This window comes from Xiphias gladius, chromosome 23, assembly GCF_016859285.1.
Source record: "Xiphias gladius isolate SHS-SW01 ecotype Sanya breed wild chromosome 23, ASM1685928v1, whole genome shotgun sequence".
NCBI classification, from domain to species: Eukaryota; Metazoa; Chordata; class Actinopteri; order Istiophoriformes; family Xiphiidae; genus Xiphias; species Xiphias gladius.
In genome coordinates, this window is record NC_053422.1 from 15,780,916 (window position 1) to 15,800,272 (window position 19,357).

Consider the following 19,357-nt stretch of genomic DNA (forward strand, 5'->3'; position numbering starts at 1 on the left):
CAGTTGGGCAGAAGCGCAGTGGAGCGCGGTGCAGCGTTACATAACGAGCTGGGGTGGTGGAGGAGGAGGAGGAGGAGGAGGAGGAGGAGGAAGAAGAGGGGCCAGGAAGTGCAAGGATGCAGATATGAAACACGATGCTCACCACCAAAAACGCAGGGTGGGAGGAGGGGAAAATGGATTTAAAAGACCCCGAAGGTGCGATTCGTTTTGTTTTTCACACTGCAGCGGTGGGGAAATCTGTGAGTTATGATAGCAAACCGTCAGCTGGGACCACACCTATCTCCAAGACAACACCTTTGTCTGTTAGTGTGCTGTGCAGTGTGTGTGTGTGTGTGTACATTTGGATAAAAACAGTATGTGATGTTGCTGCCTATTCAAAACCTAATTCTTATTCATGTGTCTGTGTTTTCACTGCTATGCCTGAGTGGTGATGGAAGGATACATTTGGGTGCCTGAATAAATTACCATATTTTCCCCAACCTGCTAATAGTAAATTAAATAATGAAATAAAATTGTCATGGGTAAAAATAAAATAATGATGACTGCTTGCAGGTGTTTAATTATACCGCTACATATGCATATTGGAGTGTAAAGTTTTGTATGTGTGTGTGTGACTGCTTGGGTTTCATGCCAGGTTGAGCACCTTGTCGTCTGCTCCCAGCTGGATCATGTGGCAGATGGTGGACACAAGCAATCCCAAGTGACAGGACTTAACTCAATAAAAATAACACCGAATGCCGGTTTGAGTTGTTTCCTGTGTATCTGCGTGTGTACAGTACATGTGAGTATGTGTAGGTGTTATGACCAAAAAAAAGTAAATGGAGAAGTAGAAACTGATTTATTCTCCAGAGAGAGAAAGTGGGAGAGAGCTGGCAAGATATTTAAAGACTCAGAGAGCACAGGGTGGGAACAAAAACAGTGACAATAAAGGAAAGCAAATAACTGATGTCGAGAATAAGAAACAGATGGGGTAGAAGGATTCAGAAACATTGAAAAGTCCCTGACAGCCTCTAGACTGTTACTGTTACCTTACCTTTCTGATTGTGCAAGAAATCTTTTCACATCACATAAACACTATCTGAAAGACTACAGCCATGAAGTATGACTTGCAGCCTTGTATTTAATCAACTTTCTGTCTATATCTCTTCTTTACCTTCTACATTATTTTACATTAACACTCAAATTTTACTTCTCCAAATTCACACCTCCTTCCTGATGACATGGACAAACATAAAGTAACTGAAATGGACGGGGTCATGGACCTAAATGCTACCCTGAAGCCCTAAGGCACAGAAGGAGCAAAATGAAGCATAAATCGTCAGTAAAGTCTTGTCCTGTCCACCTTTTTCTCCATCATCTCTCTACACTTTCTCCCCCTCACTCGACCTTTTGCCTTCAACCTTGAGTCTATTTATGCCCTGACAGGTGTCTGCTGCAGTTAATTACTGCTAACTCTGATCAAATCTTTCATTCTCTGCTCCTTTCGGTATATGCTTCAGTGTGTGTGTGTGTGTGTGTGTGTGTGTGTGTGACTTTGTGCGATCTGGGGTGATACAGAAAACAGTAAACCTGCATCCACCTCTGCAGTACACCACCGCCCCGGTGAATGTAGGTCACTCTCCTGTTACTCAGTCCTCTGCATGGCTCTCTCCCTCCCTTTACACCTCATACCTCCACTTCTAACTTTCCAAACACCCCCCCCCCCCCTTTAAGTCTATCACTCCCCACCTTCCTGCTTTAGCTTGTCCTTCACTTGATGCCACAGTCTGCCCCCCCCAGTACCTTTTGTCCCACACCATATGTTTGCACTCCCCCCCAACACCCCTCCCTCCTTTCTCCCTCTCCTGCTTATATTAGGGGCCATGAATGGTTGCCGTGGAAACTACATCCTCCAGTGAAGCAGTAGGACATTTGTAGGAGTCATGGTGACAGTGCTTGTGCTGATGGGGAATAATGCTTCAAGCTCTCTCTCTCTCTCTCTCTCTCTCTCTCTCTCTCTCTCTCTCTCTCCCCTCCTCCTCCTCTCTCTCACTCTTTCTGGTCTCACCAATCTCCCCTAGCAACAGCAGCCTCATACAGCTTCCCTTCTTTGTTTTGCAGACTCTGCTACAGTCAATCACTCTGATTTACTCATTATCACCTCCTCCCAAACAGTTTATGTCCATCACTTCCCTACCTTCCGATCCACCTTGTCCTTCATTGTTTAGTCTCCATGTTTCTTTTCAATACCTCACTTAGCAAACCACCCATCTCCCTCCTCTCTGCCCATCTCTCCAGGGGATAGTTGCAGCTCTGCACAGTTCTCTCTGAATGTTAAGAGACAGAGCTGTGATGTAGAAAGAGAGCGATATAGGAGGAGGACATAGAGGGAGTGAGGAACAGATAGGGAGAGAGAGGTAGACAGCAAGCAGAACCCTGATTTAATTAATGTGGGTCTGTTAATCTGGGTGTGGGCTGCGCTCCATCTGTCACCGCAGGAGCAGCAGAAAAAAGCAGGCAGCCAAAACACACTTGGAAACACAGCCAAACACACATGCACACATAGGCACGCACATACAAAAATACAAAACAAGATGCAACGACACACACAAAAATGTATACCAACACATGCGCTCTAAATCAAAGAGACAGGGGCGTTGCCGACTGTACCTCGGTGTCTCACAATGAAACAAAAAATAGACTGTGAGGCTACACGGCACCCTGTAGCACCTATAGGGTCAACCAACCAAACTAACATATACTCCTACTCCCCACTTACGGAGCACAACCTGCCTAAAAAAACAAGACGATTTAGCTATTAATAGCCCAGTCTGTGACTCATAGTGATGTGACAGGCCACATTGAATCAATATCTCCCTTTCTCTCATTTCTGAGACTTGATAAACAGAATAAACAAAACGAAGGTCAGGACAAAAATCTTTCTTAGTCTTCTTCTCCAGTAAGGGAGCTCAATAAATAAATGCTTTTTGCATTGTCCTACACTCATAACCAAGAATTATCCTTAATCCGACCCTAAAATTTGACCTGAGGGCAATACAGCCCTCAGCTAATATTTCCATTCTTAACCTGACTAGCAATGAGATAAATAAGGGACAGTTATGCCCATAGGCAAAGCAAGGTTAGCATGTACACAATGTGTTGTTCTTGACCTGCCATATCTTAATTAGACCACCTTAAATCCTCTGCAGCTGATCTTGTTACCACTGACACACCCTGAAGGCATCAGTACTACCTGTTACATTCTCTCTCTCTCTCTCTCTCTCTGTCTTTCTATCCATCTATCTTTCTATCTCTCCATCTCTCATGTTTTGAAGTGCCTGGAGTCTGTAAGTCCTCAGCCAAGGCAACAAATCGATGGCAGGGCGGAGGAAGCTGTGCGTGTGTGCGTGTGGATAGGAAGAGACAGTAGTCAGTGTGTGGGTAGTTTGTCTGCCTGCCCAGCCAACCGCCTCCTGTCTATAAAAGACACCAGGCCAGGCCATCTCTACATTCTTTATTACAAAAAAAAAAAATAAATCGCCTCTCTATCTACATTAAATTGCACCTTCGTCCTTGCTCCAATCTTCTCATTGCACATACAGTACGTCTGTCTCGTTCTCTCACCTGTCGTCCCCTTAATTTTTCTCTACCAGGCCAGTCTTGTTTCTATTTCACTTTTTCTTCTTTTTGAACCATCATCATGAGGAAGGTCAAGAGATGACGACTGAATTCTCCTCAGTGCACAGAGTGAGCTGACACTGTGTATGCAGTGCATAAATCTTCATAAATCTTGGTTAAGGGGCAGGGAATATGGCATCATACAGAAAGACATTCACATTATAATGTCTGTGAAATGTCGTCTAGCATTGAGTATGCTGTCATTTTGGATTTTGTTTTGCTGCAGTGTTGTTGTTCTTACGATTCATCTAGCACTGTTTGCTGACAAGCTCCTTTGCAGTGCTTTGTTTGAGCCTTGGTGAAGTCTTTTCCACCCCGATAAAGGCCAAAAATGGTTTGTCCTTTTGTTGTCTGCAAATAAAGTGACTTCTCTGAATCCAGTGTGACCCTCTCTTGTCATCATCGGTTAACAAAATTAGCATAACGCGCCAGTCTTTATGAGTGAGGAGGATAAACTGCATGTTAAGTCTGTTCCACTCTCACAATCTTCCTGCACACCTGACAACAATGATGCGGCGGACAGTGCAAACAGTTGAATTTAGACTTAACAGTTATCAAGCAACAAGCTAACTTGACACTTCCGTGTGCGTCACTCGCCTGCAGCTGCTTAACAGCAAAAGCGCTGCCAATAATTACCATTCTGTTTGAATCACACTTGACTCAGATTTGCAATTTCACAGAATGTCTTGCAACCGAAATGCCTGATGGCTTAAGTTCTTTAAAAGGCTGTTCTACGTGACAGCAATATTAAAATCCATCCATACAAAACTGATAGAATTAAACTGCACATTGTCCGTAATAAAGCATAGATACATACACTCAGTGGCCACTTTATTAGGTACAGGCTAATTGTGGTATAGCTGCTTTACAACTACATTATAGTGTGTTATAAACCATGTATTAAATGTTTATATAGTGCTTATAACTGTTACATAGGGGGACTTAAGGTAAAGATTTACCATATTATTTGTTGCCCACATCATCCAGCTCTATTCTTGGTCTTTGTGATCATGCATATAAAAGAGCTACAGGTTGAGAGAGATCCACATTAAAAGGAGAGGGAACGTAATTATGTTTTATTGCCCTTCCCTAATGTGTTCTCTAATGTTTGTCCTCTATGGTTCAGTGGCTTATTGCTCTGTAAACATCTTGCTGATAATCCAATCAACTATTGGCCCTCTCTCTCCTTGTCTCTCTCTCTGAAGTGTCTTTCTTCCTACTACAGAGTGCAGAGATATCCATCTCCACCTACGGAGCACATGTCATTTCCTCTCCCTGCAGCAGTGGGAAGCGCCAGGAGTGGGTTGGCGCAATCTTCCAGCAGATATCTCCGTTTTCCTCATTTTATTACTCTCTTGTAGTTTTTTTAAAAGATCTTGAGGAATGTACAGTTAATGGTATCAGATTGTCTTAGCTCTGTCTGATTCCTTGTCAAGGAATGTGTTGCAAAGAGATCCATTAAAATAAATTTTAGATGGTTGTCATTATTTTAGACCTTTAAGACTACACCAGGCCCATGCGTGAAAAGGAGACCTCTTACTTTATTTGAGTTTCTTATATACTGTGTCCATGCCACTGCTGACATTAGTTCTGATCATCTTAACTGAAGGTAGCTTGACTGAGTCTTACCAGCGGCGCTCGATGCAGTGGGCCAGTTCTGGACCAGGACCCCCTGTGCTCCTTGCATTACAGAAGACTCCTCCATGTGCACTGAGCTGAAACACAAAAAACACACATTCACATATTAAACACTGGTAAGGTATTCTCCCACATACAGTACATAGTATGCTGTGTTAAATTAAACAGCAAACAGGAAGCATTCATAGACATAATTTTATGCTTTGATAACTCTCTTTTATGATTGTTATATGTGACTATAATATAAACTCCCACATATCCAACTCTCCTGTCTCCATATGTTTCCTATAATATACAATATTACAAATTCAAACCTTGGTTCTCTGTGTGTGGGAGGGTGGCTGAGGGTACAGCAAACACAATCCCAGAAATGTGATGTTCAGATTAGGATTAAAGTATTCACCCTACATTTTCATGACATTCCCTGGATTATGGATTACAGATGGCAGCTCTTACATTTTCACACCCGCTCTCTGGGATTTAAGCAGTCCTCCCCTCCACTGAAAAAACTCCACATTTTCTGCAGCACTAAACACCAGCAACAGAAATGCTGCTACAAACTACCATTTTCTCTCACTGCCTCTGCCATATCTGTAAACGCGAGGGACCATATTGTCTAGCTCTGAAAATAAGATTTTAGTCATGAAGATCTGGGTGAAACCTTTTAATCTTTCATAAAGGGTCACTGCTTTCCAAAATTATCCAAGTAAGGAGGATAAAACCTTTCTTAAATGGTCAGTTTACCCAAATTATACAAACATAGCAGCCTAGCCTTGAGAAACTACCCCTACCCATGAACCGGATATCTTATCATATAGATAGGAATATGAATTTCTTTTTCTGTGATTTGAATGCATGACCCATTTAATAGTTACCTTAAATTGCTGGGTGTTAAGCAGCAGATTAAAGACCCTCTTAATCTAGACTTTATTTTGTTCGAGGAAAAAGAGCTAAACCAGATACAGAAACATAAACCTACTTAAATTGTTATTCTAAAAACAGTAGTCCGACTTTCAATCTCTAGCTGCTGCTGTTCCAATTTAGTCCAACTGTCCACTGTTCTCCCAACTGTCTCCGAGTTTAATCTAGGTCTCTAGAGATGAAAACCTTTATCGAACTCTGTGTGAGCTGGTACTTCTTCCTGGTAATGTGTGTACTACTGAGGCACAAATAATTCTTTTACTTCTTGAAAACGAGACGTTTTCAGTCTTTATCAAAGATCTTGAGAACCAGGGAGTACTGAAATAGAGTTTTGTAAATAAGAGCACTGGTCTTTAGTTAATCAGTGCTACAGACAGGTAAAAGATGTATGAATCTAAATCCCTATGCACAGTTATTCTGTGAAGAGAACAACAGGGATCTAGCGATGGAGGCCATTTTAAGTGCTGCTAAGCATCAGCATCATCGGGGTACACTGATCAAATATTAATCGCAAACACTGGATTGATTATACACTTTTCAGCTAATGCCGGTCCTTCTCTCTCATTCCTCATCATCTCATTTTCTCCTGCTGTCTGTAACCACGTGCTTCCTCATCATTTTCCAGCAATAAAACTCTCTTATAAGGCCAAATTTATTTGTTGCAAATCGTAACTAATGTGATCACAAAATGAACCCAGACACAACCTCCTAAAAACACAGTTAGGAGGAGATTTTGTGCATTCCACCAGAGATTAAATGAAATGAAATAGGTCAGTGCCATTACATGGTGTTTGGGTGCGGTATCCAAAAATCCTTTAAACACGCTCTGATTATGTCTGAGTATAAATAGATGAACATTCTGTGAGGCTTGGTACTGGGACGGGGGGATAGTCAATCTAAAAATCATCAGAGGTAGTGAGTTACAGAAAGATATAATTTGTTCGTCTGGTTCACACAAGCACATTAACTCTCATTAATCTCTGCTGTAATTATTAGCACATCTGTGTTACATTAATGACACTCACATGGTTCATTCTTGTTATTCTGAGTGCACACATAAACACATACAGTACATATGTTTCTATACATATAATGTACACGTAACGGGAACACATTAACTGCATTACATGATCCAAGTTGCACATGAGTTGAGACAAAGACATTGCAGACTGGACAGTAGAACAAAAGTATAAATAAAGATGAGATCTATACAAATAAAGTAACACATGCTATGACACGCACAACACAAGCATATACATGTGGGTCTCAGGCGGCACATGTCTCTGAACAGCAACCAGTACCCTTTTGCTGGAGCTGTGAAAGCCTTGTCCACTCTTGTCATTTTATGTGATTGCCTCTGCGATAACGCTGCCATAGTCGCAGATGCACTTCTGGGTGTGTGTACAAAGGAACTGGAAAGCCAAATGTTGTCTGTTCAAGGAACATCTTCTCAAATCTATCCATCTATGCCATATCTATCTATAAGACGTGGATAGATTAGAGAGATGGCCTAGATATGACAGATGATACATAAATAGATAGAGATACCTTAATTGAGTCCAAATCGTTAAGCCTGTTACTATTTGTAATTATGGTTCCCATCTCATTAGCATGACCCTTGATTTGATCACGTCCATCTGATCTCACAGCAGGTAATAGCCCAGTGTGTTATGGGTAATGTGATCACTGCTGTGGTTATGCAGCAATCCCTGTGTCCCTGATAGGCCATCTGTCTACCTGACTACCTGCCCTTCATCCATCACTGACCCCCTCTCTGCTTATCCTTCCCTCCTGTCAGTTCTCCATCTGTCTGTTAACACTGAGAGAGCCATTTCCAACTGCATTTCTCCTCCCTATGTTGGCTCTCTCTCGTATTTTACATTCAGTTGTTTTCAAAGATCATTACTTAGGTAATGATTTGGGTGCGGTATCCAGCTTATTAAAATTAGATACTTTAATCAATTTGGATCATTTGGGGTTTTTCTCAAAATTCACCTTAGCTGCATGTTTAATATAAATAATGTGCATTAGGAACACATTAGGTGCAGGTGCATAGGTAAAACAAGATGGTAGTTATTCTGTACCGGAACTGACTGATCCTAAGTCCCACCTGTCCCCCTCAGCACTGCAATGCCTCACCTGGCTAGGGTTTATGGTACAGAGATGGGTATGGCTCTGAAGACATTTATGAATTTTTCCTGGTGGCAAAAGGGGATATTATACAGGGACACTGTACACTTTTCAAACAAACTATAACAGATTTAGTGACGTGTCAAGAGTGGATTAGACTGTGCAGTAGACCTCAGCGTCAGCTCAACATCAACACCAAGGCTTTTTAAAAGGTAAACATATCACCTGACTATCTTCTATTAAGTCATTAAAATAACATTTAAGTAACAGCATGCCTCTGGGTTGCAAGCTAGTGGACTAATTAGTCTCATCAAAAACTATGCATCGACTGGTTCTCTAGTATTAACCAATTTAGAGGGGAACAAGAGGGTGCTAGCGGATATGTAAGATAACATGGGTCTTAATCTTTTAAAACAAATGACTACTTTGTTTATTTGAGCTCCATTTACCCAAATGACTATGCCAAAGCTGCAAAGGAATTTTCGATGGATATTGTCTGTACATGCACACCTTTTTCTTTGGAAATACATGTTGTGGGACTAATCATTACAAAGACTGACTTCTCAGTAAGAAATTATTATATTTGGCCTCGGTTGCAGGGTGACAGGGCTTTTCCCTTGGAACTGACGGAAGAACGATGCTGCATCAATGTTTAGCTTAGTCGCACGTCATTTTATGTTCATATGCTTTTACATCTTGAATATACAGTATGCCTCAATGGTATACTGAAGCCCATTCTGTAGCCTATTTGAGGATATGTTACACAACTCCCAGTATCAACTCTATGCTTGTGTTAGATGGTTACATGGAACTTCTTGTAAGTTGTCTTAGATGGCAATATGGCTTAACAAAGGATGGGTGGGGCCTAAGATCAGTCAGTTAGAGAATGGTGCAGGATTTGACTATTTGCTTAAATCTTCATAGATTATGTGTTGGGCTTTAACAAAACCTAATGAAAATGACGGTAAGGTAAGATGAGATATTTACTGCAAAGTGACAGAAAAAAATGGGATGCTTACCTCTGCATTACACCCCCTGCTCTCAGGGAGGCTGAATATCTCCAGTCTGCATTTGGCGCCTTGGGCTGCAAGAGAGAGCGAGAGGAATTGAGTCTTAAGTACAGGCGAAAGCCGATACCATCTCATTAATAAGTCATGGCGAGAACTGATGGTGCATGCGCGTTACACACACACAAACACACAAACTCCGTCTCTCTCTCTTGCTCACACACACACACACACAAACACGTAATCATAGCAGTGAATGCTTGCCCCTGCATTTGGAGAAAAGTGATTGATTAATTGAAGCTTGTAGGTGCACTCATATCCTTCCACCTCCCTCCACCCTTCTCCATTCCATGTCCTTTCAAAACAAATAAAGACTGAACCTGGTACTGTGACATGTAGGCCCTGAGGCTACATGTCCAGGGTTAGTCCACTCAGGCTAAGCTAGTTGTGGTAAAGTCCATTCCCATGGAAACATTGCAGAACCCTCCCATTTCTGTATGTGCTGATGACAGACTCATCAGAGAGTTACAGCTGTCTACCTAATTCTTTCCGTCCCCTCTCTCCAATCTTTGTCACTATATTGAAATATTCCAAAATGTGAAAATCAGTCATCACAAAATTACTGAAATATCAAGTTTTTTTTCAGCAATGCTAGATGATGGTTTCTGAACGACTCCCGTTACCTTCTGATCTTACGTATTTTTCCTTTTCACCGTACCCCCTCCCTTCCTCTATTCTGCTCTGTATATTCACCACCGCCTCGCTCTTGCTGCTGATCTCTTTCTCCCTGTTATATCCTCTTTACGCTGATCAAAACCTTGAGTTCCACTGGCACGCGGTCTGCTTGAGTCATTCTGACACATCTCACCATTGTAACTGTGCAGAGTCCAGCTTACATTTTACCCTCCACCCACTGCCCTCCATAATTTCACTCCTGTGATGGTCCCGTCTGTGTGCGTGCGTGTGTGTGTGTGTGTGCATGTGCGTGTGAGGCATATCTTATTAACCCCGTCAGCTCTGCCTCTAGACATAGACACATCATGACAGAGGGACACAAAGAGAGACAGCAACACCTCTGCCTATTTTGCTCTTTGTCAGTGACATCCTAATATGAGACTTCAGTGTCTATGCTTCTAGTAAGTTCCTATTACCAAAAATAATTAAAAGGTATAACATCATAAAACCTGACAAAGTGTTGTCAGACAAGTACAATTCATTGAATTCATTGAAAAACCTGACCACAGAAGACACATGAGATTGCATTTTCTCTATCTCAACCTAAACCACTGATAGAGCTAAACCAATCTGACTGAGGACACTAAATTTCCCTGCTTGGCCATGTAGTTCATAAGAGACCCATTTGCAATCCCATTTCCTTTCAAATATGACAGATGTTCACTTGCTGCTGAAGCTGCATTGACCTCTGTGAGTCTGCAGTGGACATTCATCACCCATGAAATCCAATAGCTGGTCTTAATGAGAGGAGCCTGGTATTCCTCCTGGAGTCATTCAAACAGAGCAGAATGTCTACAGGGATACAGACTAATCAGCATCTGCAACACTTATCAATACTGGAAACTAAGGGTGAACTTGATTATATGAAGATAATCGTTTATTAGAAAGCAATCGGTGGCTGGACCGATACTGGAGGGACAAAGATGTTAGTATAGTATAAAACACACAGTTTTTTTAAAAGCTTACCTTTCACACAATACATGTGAACAGAGTAAAACAAAAGAAAAGAAAAAAAACCTTCAAAATAAGGCCAGATTGTCCACAAATGGGTCTTAACAGCTTAGCAAAATGTTTGCCCTGTTGCAGCATGGCAGTGGCCAAAGGGAGACTCGTCTGCTTGGCCGTATGGTGTTTATAGGAAAAATGAAAACACACACTAGCACATAGAGACATTAGATACCAGCATCTGGAACCTAAACATGTCTGCAATCTAAAATACTCCCAAGGGAGGACACATATGTAAAACTAGAATAAAACCAATCCACACAGTAAATGTAAACCGCCCCAAAATAAACAAATAAAAAACACAAAAAAACAAAAGTAATATACTGATACAATACTGATGATGAGAAATTAGTGCACTCTGTTTCATCATATGAAATGGGGAAACCAAATTAAGTGGAGACAGAAAAAAAAACAATTCCCATGGGTTTTTAGTGTATTCATTTCTTTGCCTGGCTCTACATGGTAAATCGGGGAATAAAGAAAGCTTTTGGTTCAGCCACTCAACCCGTTTCTCGCCTTCTCCTCCATTCTTCCCTCTCCCTCTGAGTGAACACTCCTACCATGGATACAGAGCTCACACCTCCGCCATCAACACCATGTCCAATCACCTTTCATCCCCCACCTCATCTACGCGAGGCCAGCCAATCCAGAGACAGCATTGAGAAACACATCGCTGCCAGTTAATTACATGGCAAGAACAAACATGATTGGCATTTAATGAGGAACACGTCAAGCGATAACGGAACAATAACCTTAAACATTTCTTCATTCCTCTTTCTATTGCTTATTTTCTCCCATATCCTTTTCTGCACTGCACAGACAGATCCAAAGAGGCTTTGGGGCAAACACGATTATGTAGAAAACAAAAAATGTTTGTGTTATCCTATTAATACTGTTTGTTTTACTATAACCAGAAATGATGCAAACAACTCAGTGCATATTGTCATCCACCTTATGCCAAAAAAAACCCATTAAATTAAGGTCTAATCCAGATGAAACTCAGACACAATCTCAATCCTGGTTTCTTCACCGATTCCCAAACCCCGGCTTACTGTTCTGTACCCGAGATGTACGTGACCAGAAGAGAATATTTTGGTGCAGTGGGACTGGTGGCTCTCGTAGTTGGCAAAGGCTGCATTATTTCCCAGATTCTACCTCTCTATAGAGATGACCAGTGAATGCCCTCTGGACCTACTGGACTTGAATATTGTTGCACACAGCCCACAGCAGACAAATAACACTGGCTGTGTGGGGTCATAGGTGAACAAGCTACGGAAATCTACTAGTGTGTTTTGAGAAGTGAATAAGTAACAAGGAGCTGAGAAAGAGACGGTGGGGGGCTCTTGAAAATAATTTGATTACAGTTCTTTGCACAACTGTGGAGGACAGATGCACTTTTACATCTTATACCCCGACTCACCAAACAACTGGTCTTTAACAAGCATAGAACACACACAAAGACACTATCTACCACATCCAGCAAATCAAAGTGCGCCCACCCACTCAAGTAAACACACACAACCCAGAAAGCTAAGCCCTGAAGATAAATGGCACATTATGGAACGATCAGTGAAGGTTATAATGGATCCGTGTACAAAAACAAAATGTTCGTACCTCTTTCTTCACCCTTACAGACACATTTGAATTTGAGGAAACTTAAATGACTAAGCCAATCCTGGAAGGGGCACACAAAACTTAAAAAAAAAAAAAAAAAAAAGAGTTTTGGATGCAATGATAGAAATGCCCAATACATGTTCATATGCTACTTTGTATGAGAAACAGAAACAGAAACTGCCCTAGAGCAAAGCCCGGGCCATAACTCTGAGAATTTTCCTCTTATGGCCTGTGCTTTTTGTGTCATTTTCGATTGTGAGGCAATCTGGAAATAAAAAAAACAAAGGGATGACACCAGACACACACCTGAATTGCAGTTGCGTCTGGCATACTGAGACGCCGTACAAATATCTGGCTCTGTCCGCTGTGACTGGTGACGTAGCCTGAGCCCCAGGTGCCACTATGAGGCCGTCCTGTGTTGTAGAACATAAAAGTGTCACTTCCTGATGTAGCAGTCAGGCATGTCTTGTAACAGTATGTTTTGGTCAATGACCCATTTCCCCGCACTTCAATATAATGCGGTTCCACTTTGAGGTCACGGCGCAGGGCCACATTGTTGTTTGGCTGCCCACCACCCCCTCCACCTGCAGCTCTACCTCCACCTGCACCACCACCTGCTGAGGTGCCCCCCTCTGGAGCACTCTTCTTGGATACGCAACATGGGGAGCAGGAGCCAGGCTGGGTACAGTAAGCATGGCAGCGCACAATGGCCAGCACACAGACAGTGACCAGGAACACGAAAGTTGTAGCACTCAGGGCAATGATGAGGTAGAGGGTGACATTGGAAAACATTAAGGGGCTGTTGGGCCTGATGATGCGCTTGGGGTCAGGGGTCAACTTTGGAGGCAGCTCCATCACGTACACGTGGATGGTGGCGGTGGAGGAGAGGGGCGGGAGTCCGTTGTCACGCACCAACACTGTCAGAACGAAGGAAGTGGAATTGTCCTCGATGACACGTCTTGTGGTTCGGATCTCACCTGTGTACTCGTGCACCTTGAACAGGTCAAGGTCTGTGTTGGTCTGCTCCATGGCATAGAGAAGCCAAGCATTCTGCCCTGCGTCACCATCCCACGCTGTCACCTTGCTAACCAGCACTCCTGCTTCAGCATTCTTCATCAGCGTCTCAGAGATGCGGCTCCCATTGGCGGGTGGGTAGACTATCTTGGGCACATGGTCATTCTGATCCATAATGTAAACATACACCGTGGCAACGCGGCTGAGGGGAGGCACTCCATTGTCCTGGGCTTTAATCTGAAAGTGAAATTCTCTCAGCTTCTCAAAGTCAAAGGCTCGCAGGGCATAGGCCTCACCTGTATCAGGTTTGATGCTGACGTAGCTGGCTACAGGGATACCGTGGTTGTTGTCATTGAGGACAGTATAGGTGATACGTGCATTTTCTGCAGCGTCAGCATCTGTGGCCTTGACAACACACAGAGGTGCACCAGGAGCATTGTTCTCTGTGATATAAACAGTGTATGAAGTCTGTTCAAAGCGAGGTGGGTTATCGTTCACGTCTGCAACATCCACCTTAAAGGTCATTTGAGATGACAGGGGTGGAGTGCCTCCATCTACAGCGTTGACGGTGACATTGTAGGAGGAAATGGTTTCCCGGTCCAAAAAGGCGGATGTGACGATGGTATAGTGATTCCGGAAGGACTTGATCTTAAAGGGCAAATTGGGCATGATCTCCAGGGTTACTTGTTTGTTCAGTCCAGAGTCACGGTCGTTCACGCTGATCAATGCCACAACCGTGTCAGCCCGGGCGTCTTCACGTACAGGGCTGGAGAGTGAAGATAGTACAATCTCAGGAATGTTGTCATTGACATCCAGAACTTCTACAACTACTTTACAGTGCACTGCCACGGGAGCTGGCCCTTTGTCCATCGCCTGTATGTACATTTCATATGAGTTTGTCTCCTCGTAGTCTATATTGTTTTTCACCCGAATTTCCCCTGTGTCTGTGTCCATGGAAAACATCTGCCTGACTCTCTCGGGTGTGTAACTGCTGAAGGAGTAAAAAACTTCTCCATTTGAGCCCTCGTCGGGGTCTGTTGCATTTAGCTTGATCACAAGTGCGCCTTTTGGAGAGTTTTCAGACAGCTTTACTTTGTACACGGAGCTGTCAAACGCGGGCACGTTGTCATTGGCATCAAGGATGCGTACATTGATTTTGGCCGTGCCAGTTCGCTGTGGGGTGCCTCCATCCAGTGCCGTCAGGATTAGCTGATGAGAAGGCACCTGCTCGCGGTCAAATTGCTTTTTGAGAACGAGCTCAATGTGCTTATTGGAGAGGGGCTTGACGGAGTCCAGAGTGAGGTGGTCGTTTGGGCTGAGTCTGTACTGCTTCACGGAGTTTGAGCCGTCATCTGCATCCTGAGCTCCCTCAATGTGTAACCGCGACCCGGTGAGAGCGGATTCCGACACCTCAAGCTGATACTCATCTCGAGGGAACTGTGGTGCGTTATCGTTTACGTCCAAGATCTCCACCTCCACGTTGTGCACCTCAAGTGGGTTTTCTAACACCACCTCCAGGTTACGTGAACAGGTACCACTGAATTCACAGACCGTCTCTCTGTCGATGCGGTCGCTCACCACCAGCTTCCCGGTTTTGTGATTTATGGTGAAATATCTCCGTCCACTGTCCGATGTGATTCTGATGCGTCGGGTGGAAAGTTTCCTCAGGTCCAGACCCAAATCCCGGACAATGTCACCGACCAATGCCCCGTTCTCCAGCTCCTCCGGAATGGAGTACCGGATTTGTGCGTTTGTAAGGCCACCGAGTACGAAAATGACCAAATACAGAGAAAAAGGCACGTTCTCCTTTACACTGTAACAGCATCGCGCCGTCACAGCCATCGCAGGCAGGCAGAATTTGCAGACGGGTTGGAGAAATCTTTCCGCCTTTTCAGCTTGCTCTGCGTCCCCACCCGCCTCATGAAAAACGGGGGACTAGTCCGTGCATAACTCCGACTATGTGCAGGACGACCACCGCATCCTCTCTGGTGCTTGTTTAAAGGGATTTTCCCTCCGTGCATCCATGTTTTCCTTTGTCTGAGTGGCTGATGTTTTTAATTTTCTCTGTCCTCCTGGCAAGGCTGAGTCCTTTCACTGATGCTGCCTGTTGGTCTCTCTCTCTCTCTCTCCCTCTCTCTCCCTCTCTCTGCTATGTGGTGATGGTGTCTGTGGGCAAAAGGGGAGGGGGAGCCACTCGCTCAAACGATGCTGGCTGCGTTTCAGCACCTCCACTAAAATGATCGTGCACCATCTAAAAAAAATATAAACCCATAAGACGAAATCCCCGGAGTTTTATCATCTATCTACACATGTGGGCGCCGTACATGGAGCGGCAAATGCAATCTGCACACTGATTTCAGGGAAATGATTTCGACACAGTGGTTTTCCCTGTTTTTGTCAGTGCCACCGCCCTTTTCATTGTGCGCTGGGAAACTGATTTATGAGCCAGCCTGGCGATTAGACGTCCTCCCTGATGCAAACCCCCAATAGCTCAGGAACCCCCCAGCCGGACGGAGAAGCTGATTTCTGATACAAGCAGATCATATTTTGAAAAAACAAAAGGGAAACATAAAGAAATAAACCAACTGTAAAATAGCTCCATGCGAATTTAGTGCAGCATCTCTCTGTAGTGCCCAGAGTGCATGGGTATGATACGCGTTAGTCAGTTTGAAGAATGGGTTTATTACATTCAATTCCGTATCGCAACAAAAGCCATATGAATAAGGGGCAGTGACAGGTGAACCTGAGGCGGTCCTTTGTCTGCTTTCAGTCACGGCATCAGACCAGGAGTGGGGAGGATGAGGCTGTGTTCACCCCGTCACTATTCAGGAGACTATTGCCAGCACAAAAACATTTTCCGCTCTTTCATGACATCGCCTTGACCAACGGCAACAGCCGACGATGCTTTGCGCTTACACTCCTATTGGACGCGGGTGCTGCAGAGCCCTTTGCGCCACAGGTCCAACCCCACATGACACACAGAGCCCGTCATGCCAGGAGGTTGTTCACTGGTGACGGCGCTAACACAGACAAGACGCTCCAGATGTGACCCCGTTCCACATCTGCCAAAAATACAACGCTGGCCTCTCCCGGCCGACAGTAATGGTTATGCACACACCAACTGCGCACAGGCAGTAATACTTTAAAGGGACCACATCACTCTCTGAATGATTTTTCGGTTACCGGCTTTATATCCTTATGTAAAAACTTCACATATTAGAAGACACATTAGCCAACAACAGCCAAAATCACATCACCGATCCAGACTGCTGTTTCAGTTTCGGGTGACAAGACAAGGCGCACATTGTGAGATTCCACTTTTCCAACCAGGACGTTTTGAGGCTGTAACCTGCAGACGGCCTGAACAGCGCATGTGCAGTGTAGCAGGTGGTGACATTGACACCCAAATCATCCTGCTCGGGCTGCCCTCTGATTACTCCGGCTTCTGCAGCCATGTACCTCAATTAAATTCAGATCCAAATTGGATGCAGGTTAATTGGTGAGACCTTAACCCCAGTGGAGTCAACGTGAAAGAGAGTAATGGCAGATCTTTTGACACTTCATTTTTATCTGAACAGTGGAGCAACGCCTGTGGAAAGCAATCACTTGAAAACATTGGATCCTGATGAGAGCCAACAAAAAGAACATAATAGAAATTATTCTCAGGAAAGACATGGATGCTTCATGTTGGGTACACGAATAATACCCATTAAAAATGTGTTGTTTCGATCCATCGCCACTTTTGCTGGGAAGAAGTGACCCTGTGAAACCCTGAGCCTTCTTGGTTCACCCCGGCCACTGGGCCAAGATGAGCGTCAACCGCCCACATAATCTTTTCTCTCTGTCCCTCTCTCCTGGTGCTCTGCCACTCTCACCCACGCCCGGTCTGCCCACGGCGATGACAACCCTTGGCATCCCGGGAGAAGGGGAGAAGACAGTGACTCACTCGGATGCTGCTAGTGGATGGGTCGATACAGAGCGACTCTTCACACTCAAAGGTGACGGGGAGGAGGTGGCGAAACGGTGAATTGGAGAAGCATCCAAATATCCGTTGAGGGAAGACAGATTATTAACTACGTAAATATCATCCCTTTTACATACAGTACCTTCATAAAAGACTCAATGTGTGGTATAGTTAATCTCTATCAGTATAATGATAACAAAGTTGTATTGGCCGGTAAGAATAATTTGTATTTCAAATCACGTCACATGAAAATGTTTTACCTTTGTATGCAGCGGGTTATTATACATGGCACAGATTTTTCTCTACATTATTATTCCACTGAGCAGTGGTGATAGCACGGGCCTTCTTTCAGCCGGGTCTCAGATGGGACTACATGTAACCGTGACATTTCGCAGATTTTCCTGGTGGTACGTTTCAACCTCTGTGTTAGGCAATAACACAAAAATGAAAACAGGCGACGTTTGTCTCGTCAACAACAAACACAGAGCTGGATTTACACCTGACCTTTGCACCTGTCTCGCTCATTCTCCTCCTTTCCTCCCTCTACCCCTCTGGTGTATTCGATACAGTATTTTACAGGTCTCTCATAGGCTGCTTCAAATACGCCCATCTGTTTCAGCGTTAATTGCACGCCTCTGAGCAGTGGATTATTTCACTTTTCACTCAAGGGTGCTGCAGATAAAGTTATCACCATTATTCCACCTGCAAACAGACCGCTGTTATGCATCAACAGACACTGATTTCAAAGAGCTAATTGGCTATTTGGTGTTTATTTTTTCTGTATTTTGTCCCAAAAAAAAAAAAAAACAGGTCGGAAGAAATTTCTCCCCCTCCTCATCAATTAATTTACTTGACCTTTGCATTTTTTGGGTATCCTCAACCCCCATCCAGTCTCTCCATATTCTTACTCCCCTCAATCGTCTCTGGCCTACACTCCGCACTCTGGAGTGTCTCCATCTGCGCCTATGTCAGACACCTGGTGTTCCAGCTGGGGGCTGACTGCGAGGCATACTGGGGTCTCAAGTGGAAACACAAAAGCTCGTGCCTTTTGTAGACTGATTGACAAACACGGAAAAACAGTGGCTGAGAGGAAAAAAAAAAAACGGCGGCTTTACAAAAGCAAGCCCTGTGGCAGATACGGGGAGGAGAGATAATTCAGATTTTAAAAACTGAGACTCCGTCTTTGTTCGTTCTCTCTGCCAGAACATTAACATCCCCCATTCCATCAATTATGCAAGATGGCCACCATATTAATGACATTCTCTTCACTAAGACTCATCCTCATTAAAACTGTAAGCGGCCAGTCTAAAACCCATTCATATTACTTCCCCCGAGAGTCTGTTACAGGAGACCCCCCCCATTTTTTTAGTGAGTCAGATGAAAGGAGAAGGGAAGGAGGTCACAGCTGGGTTACCATGAAGCACGACTCTTTACATTACTCTCTCTCACAACACATATACAAATCGGCAGTCATGCAAACTTAAAGGGTATTTGTGCCTGTAGGCGTTTATGCTCACTCACACACAGACACACACAGACACACATACACACACACACACACACAATGTACAACACAACTGTATAAATACAAATGCTTTCTAAGGACACGCTTATTTTGTCTGAATGAATGTCAGAACATCTCTTGCTGTTGTTTCCTCTCATTCTTAAATGG

General features: G+C 43.9%; 1 protein-coding gene across 6 annotated transcripts in view; it reads right to left on the reverse strand.

Moving 5' to 3' along the window:
• Positions 1-19,357, reverse strand: part of LOC120785774 (protocadherin alpha-C2-like) — a 91,570-nt gene that overhangs the window by 7,175 nt on the left and 65,038 nt on the right. For 4 of the 6 annotated variants that reach the window (XM_040120685.1, XM_040120687.1, XM_040120686.1 and 1 more), the window contains exons 2-3: positions 9,366-9,430; positions 5,287-5,372 (exon numbers count right to left, since the gene is read on the reverse strand). In XM_040120685.1, the coding sequence (XP_039976619.1) occupies positions 5,287-5,372; positions 9,366-9,430 (151 nt within the window). Of the gene's footprint in view, positions 1-5,286; positions 5,373-9,365; positions 9,431-10,109; positions 10,113-13,007; positions 15,579-19,357 lie in introns of those variants that run through there. The other 2 variants (XM_040120682.1, XM_040120688.1) reach the window with 2 other exon arrangements.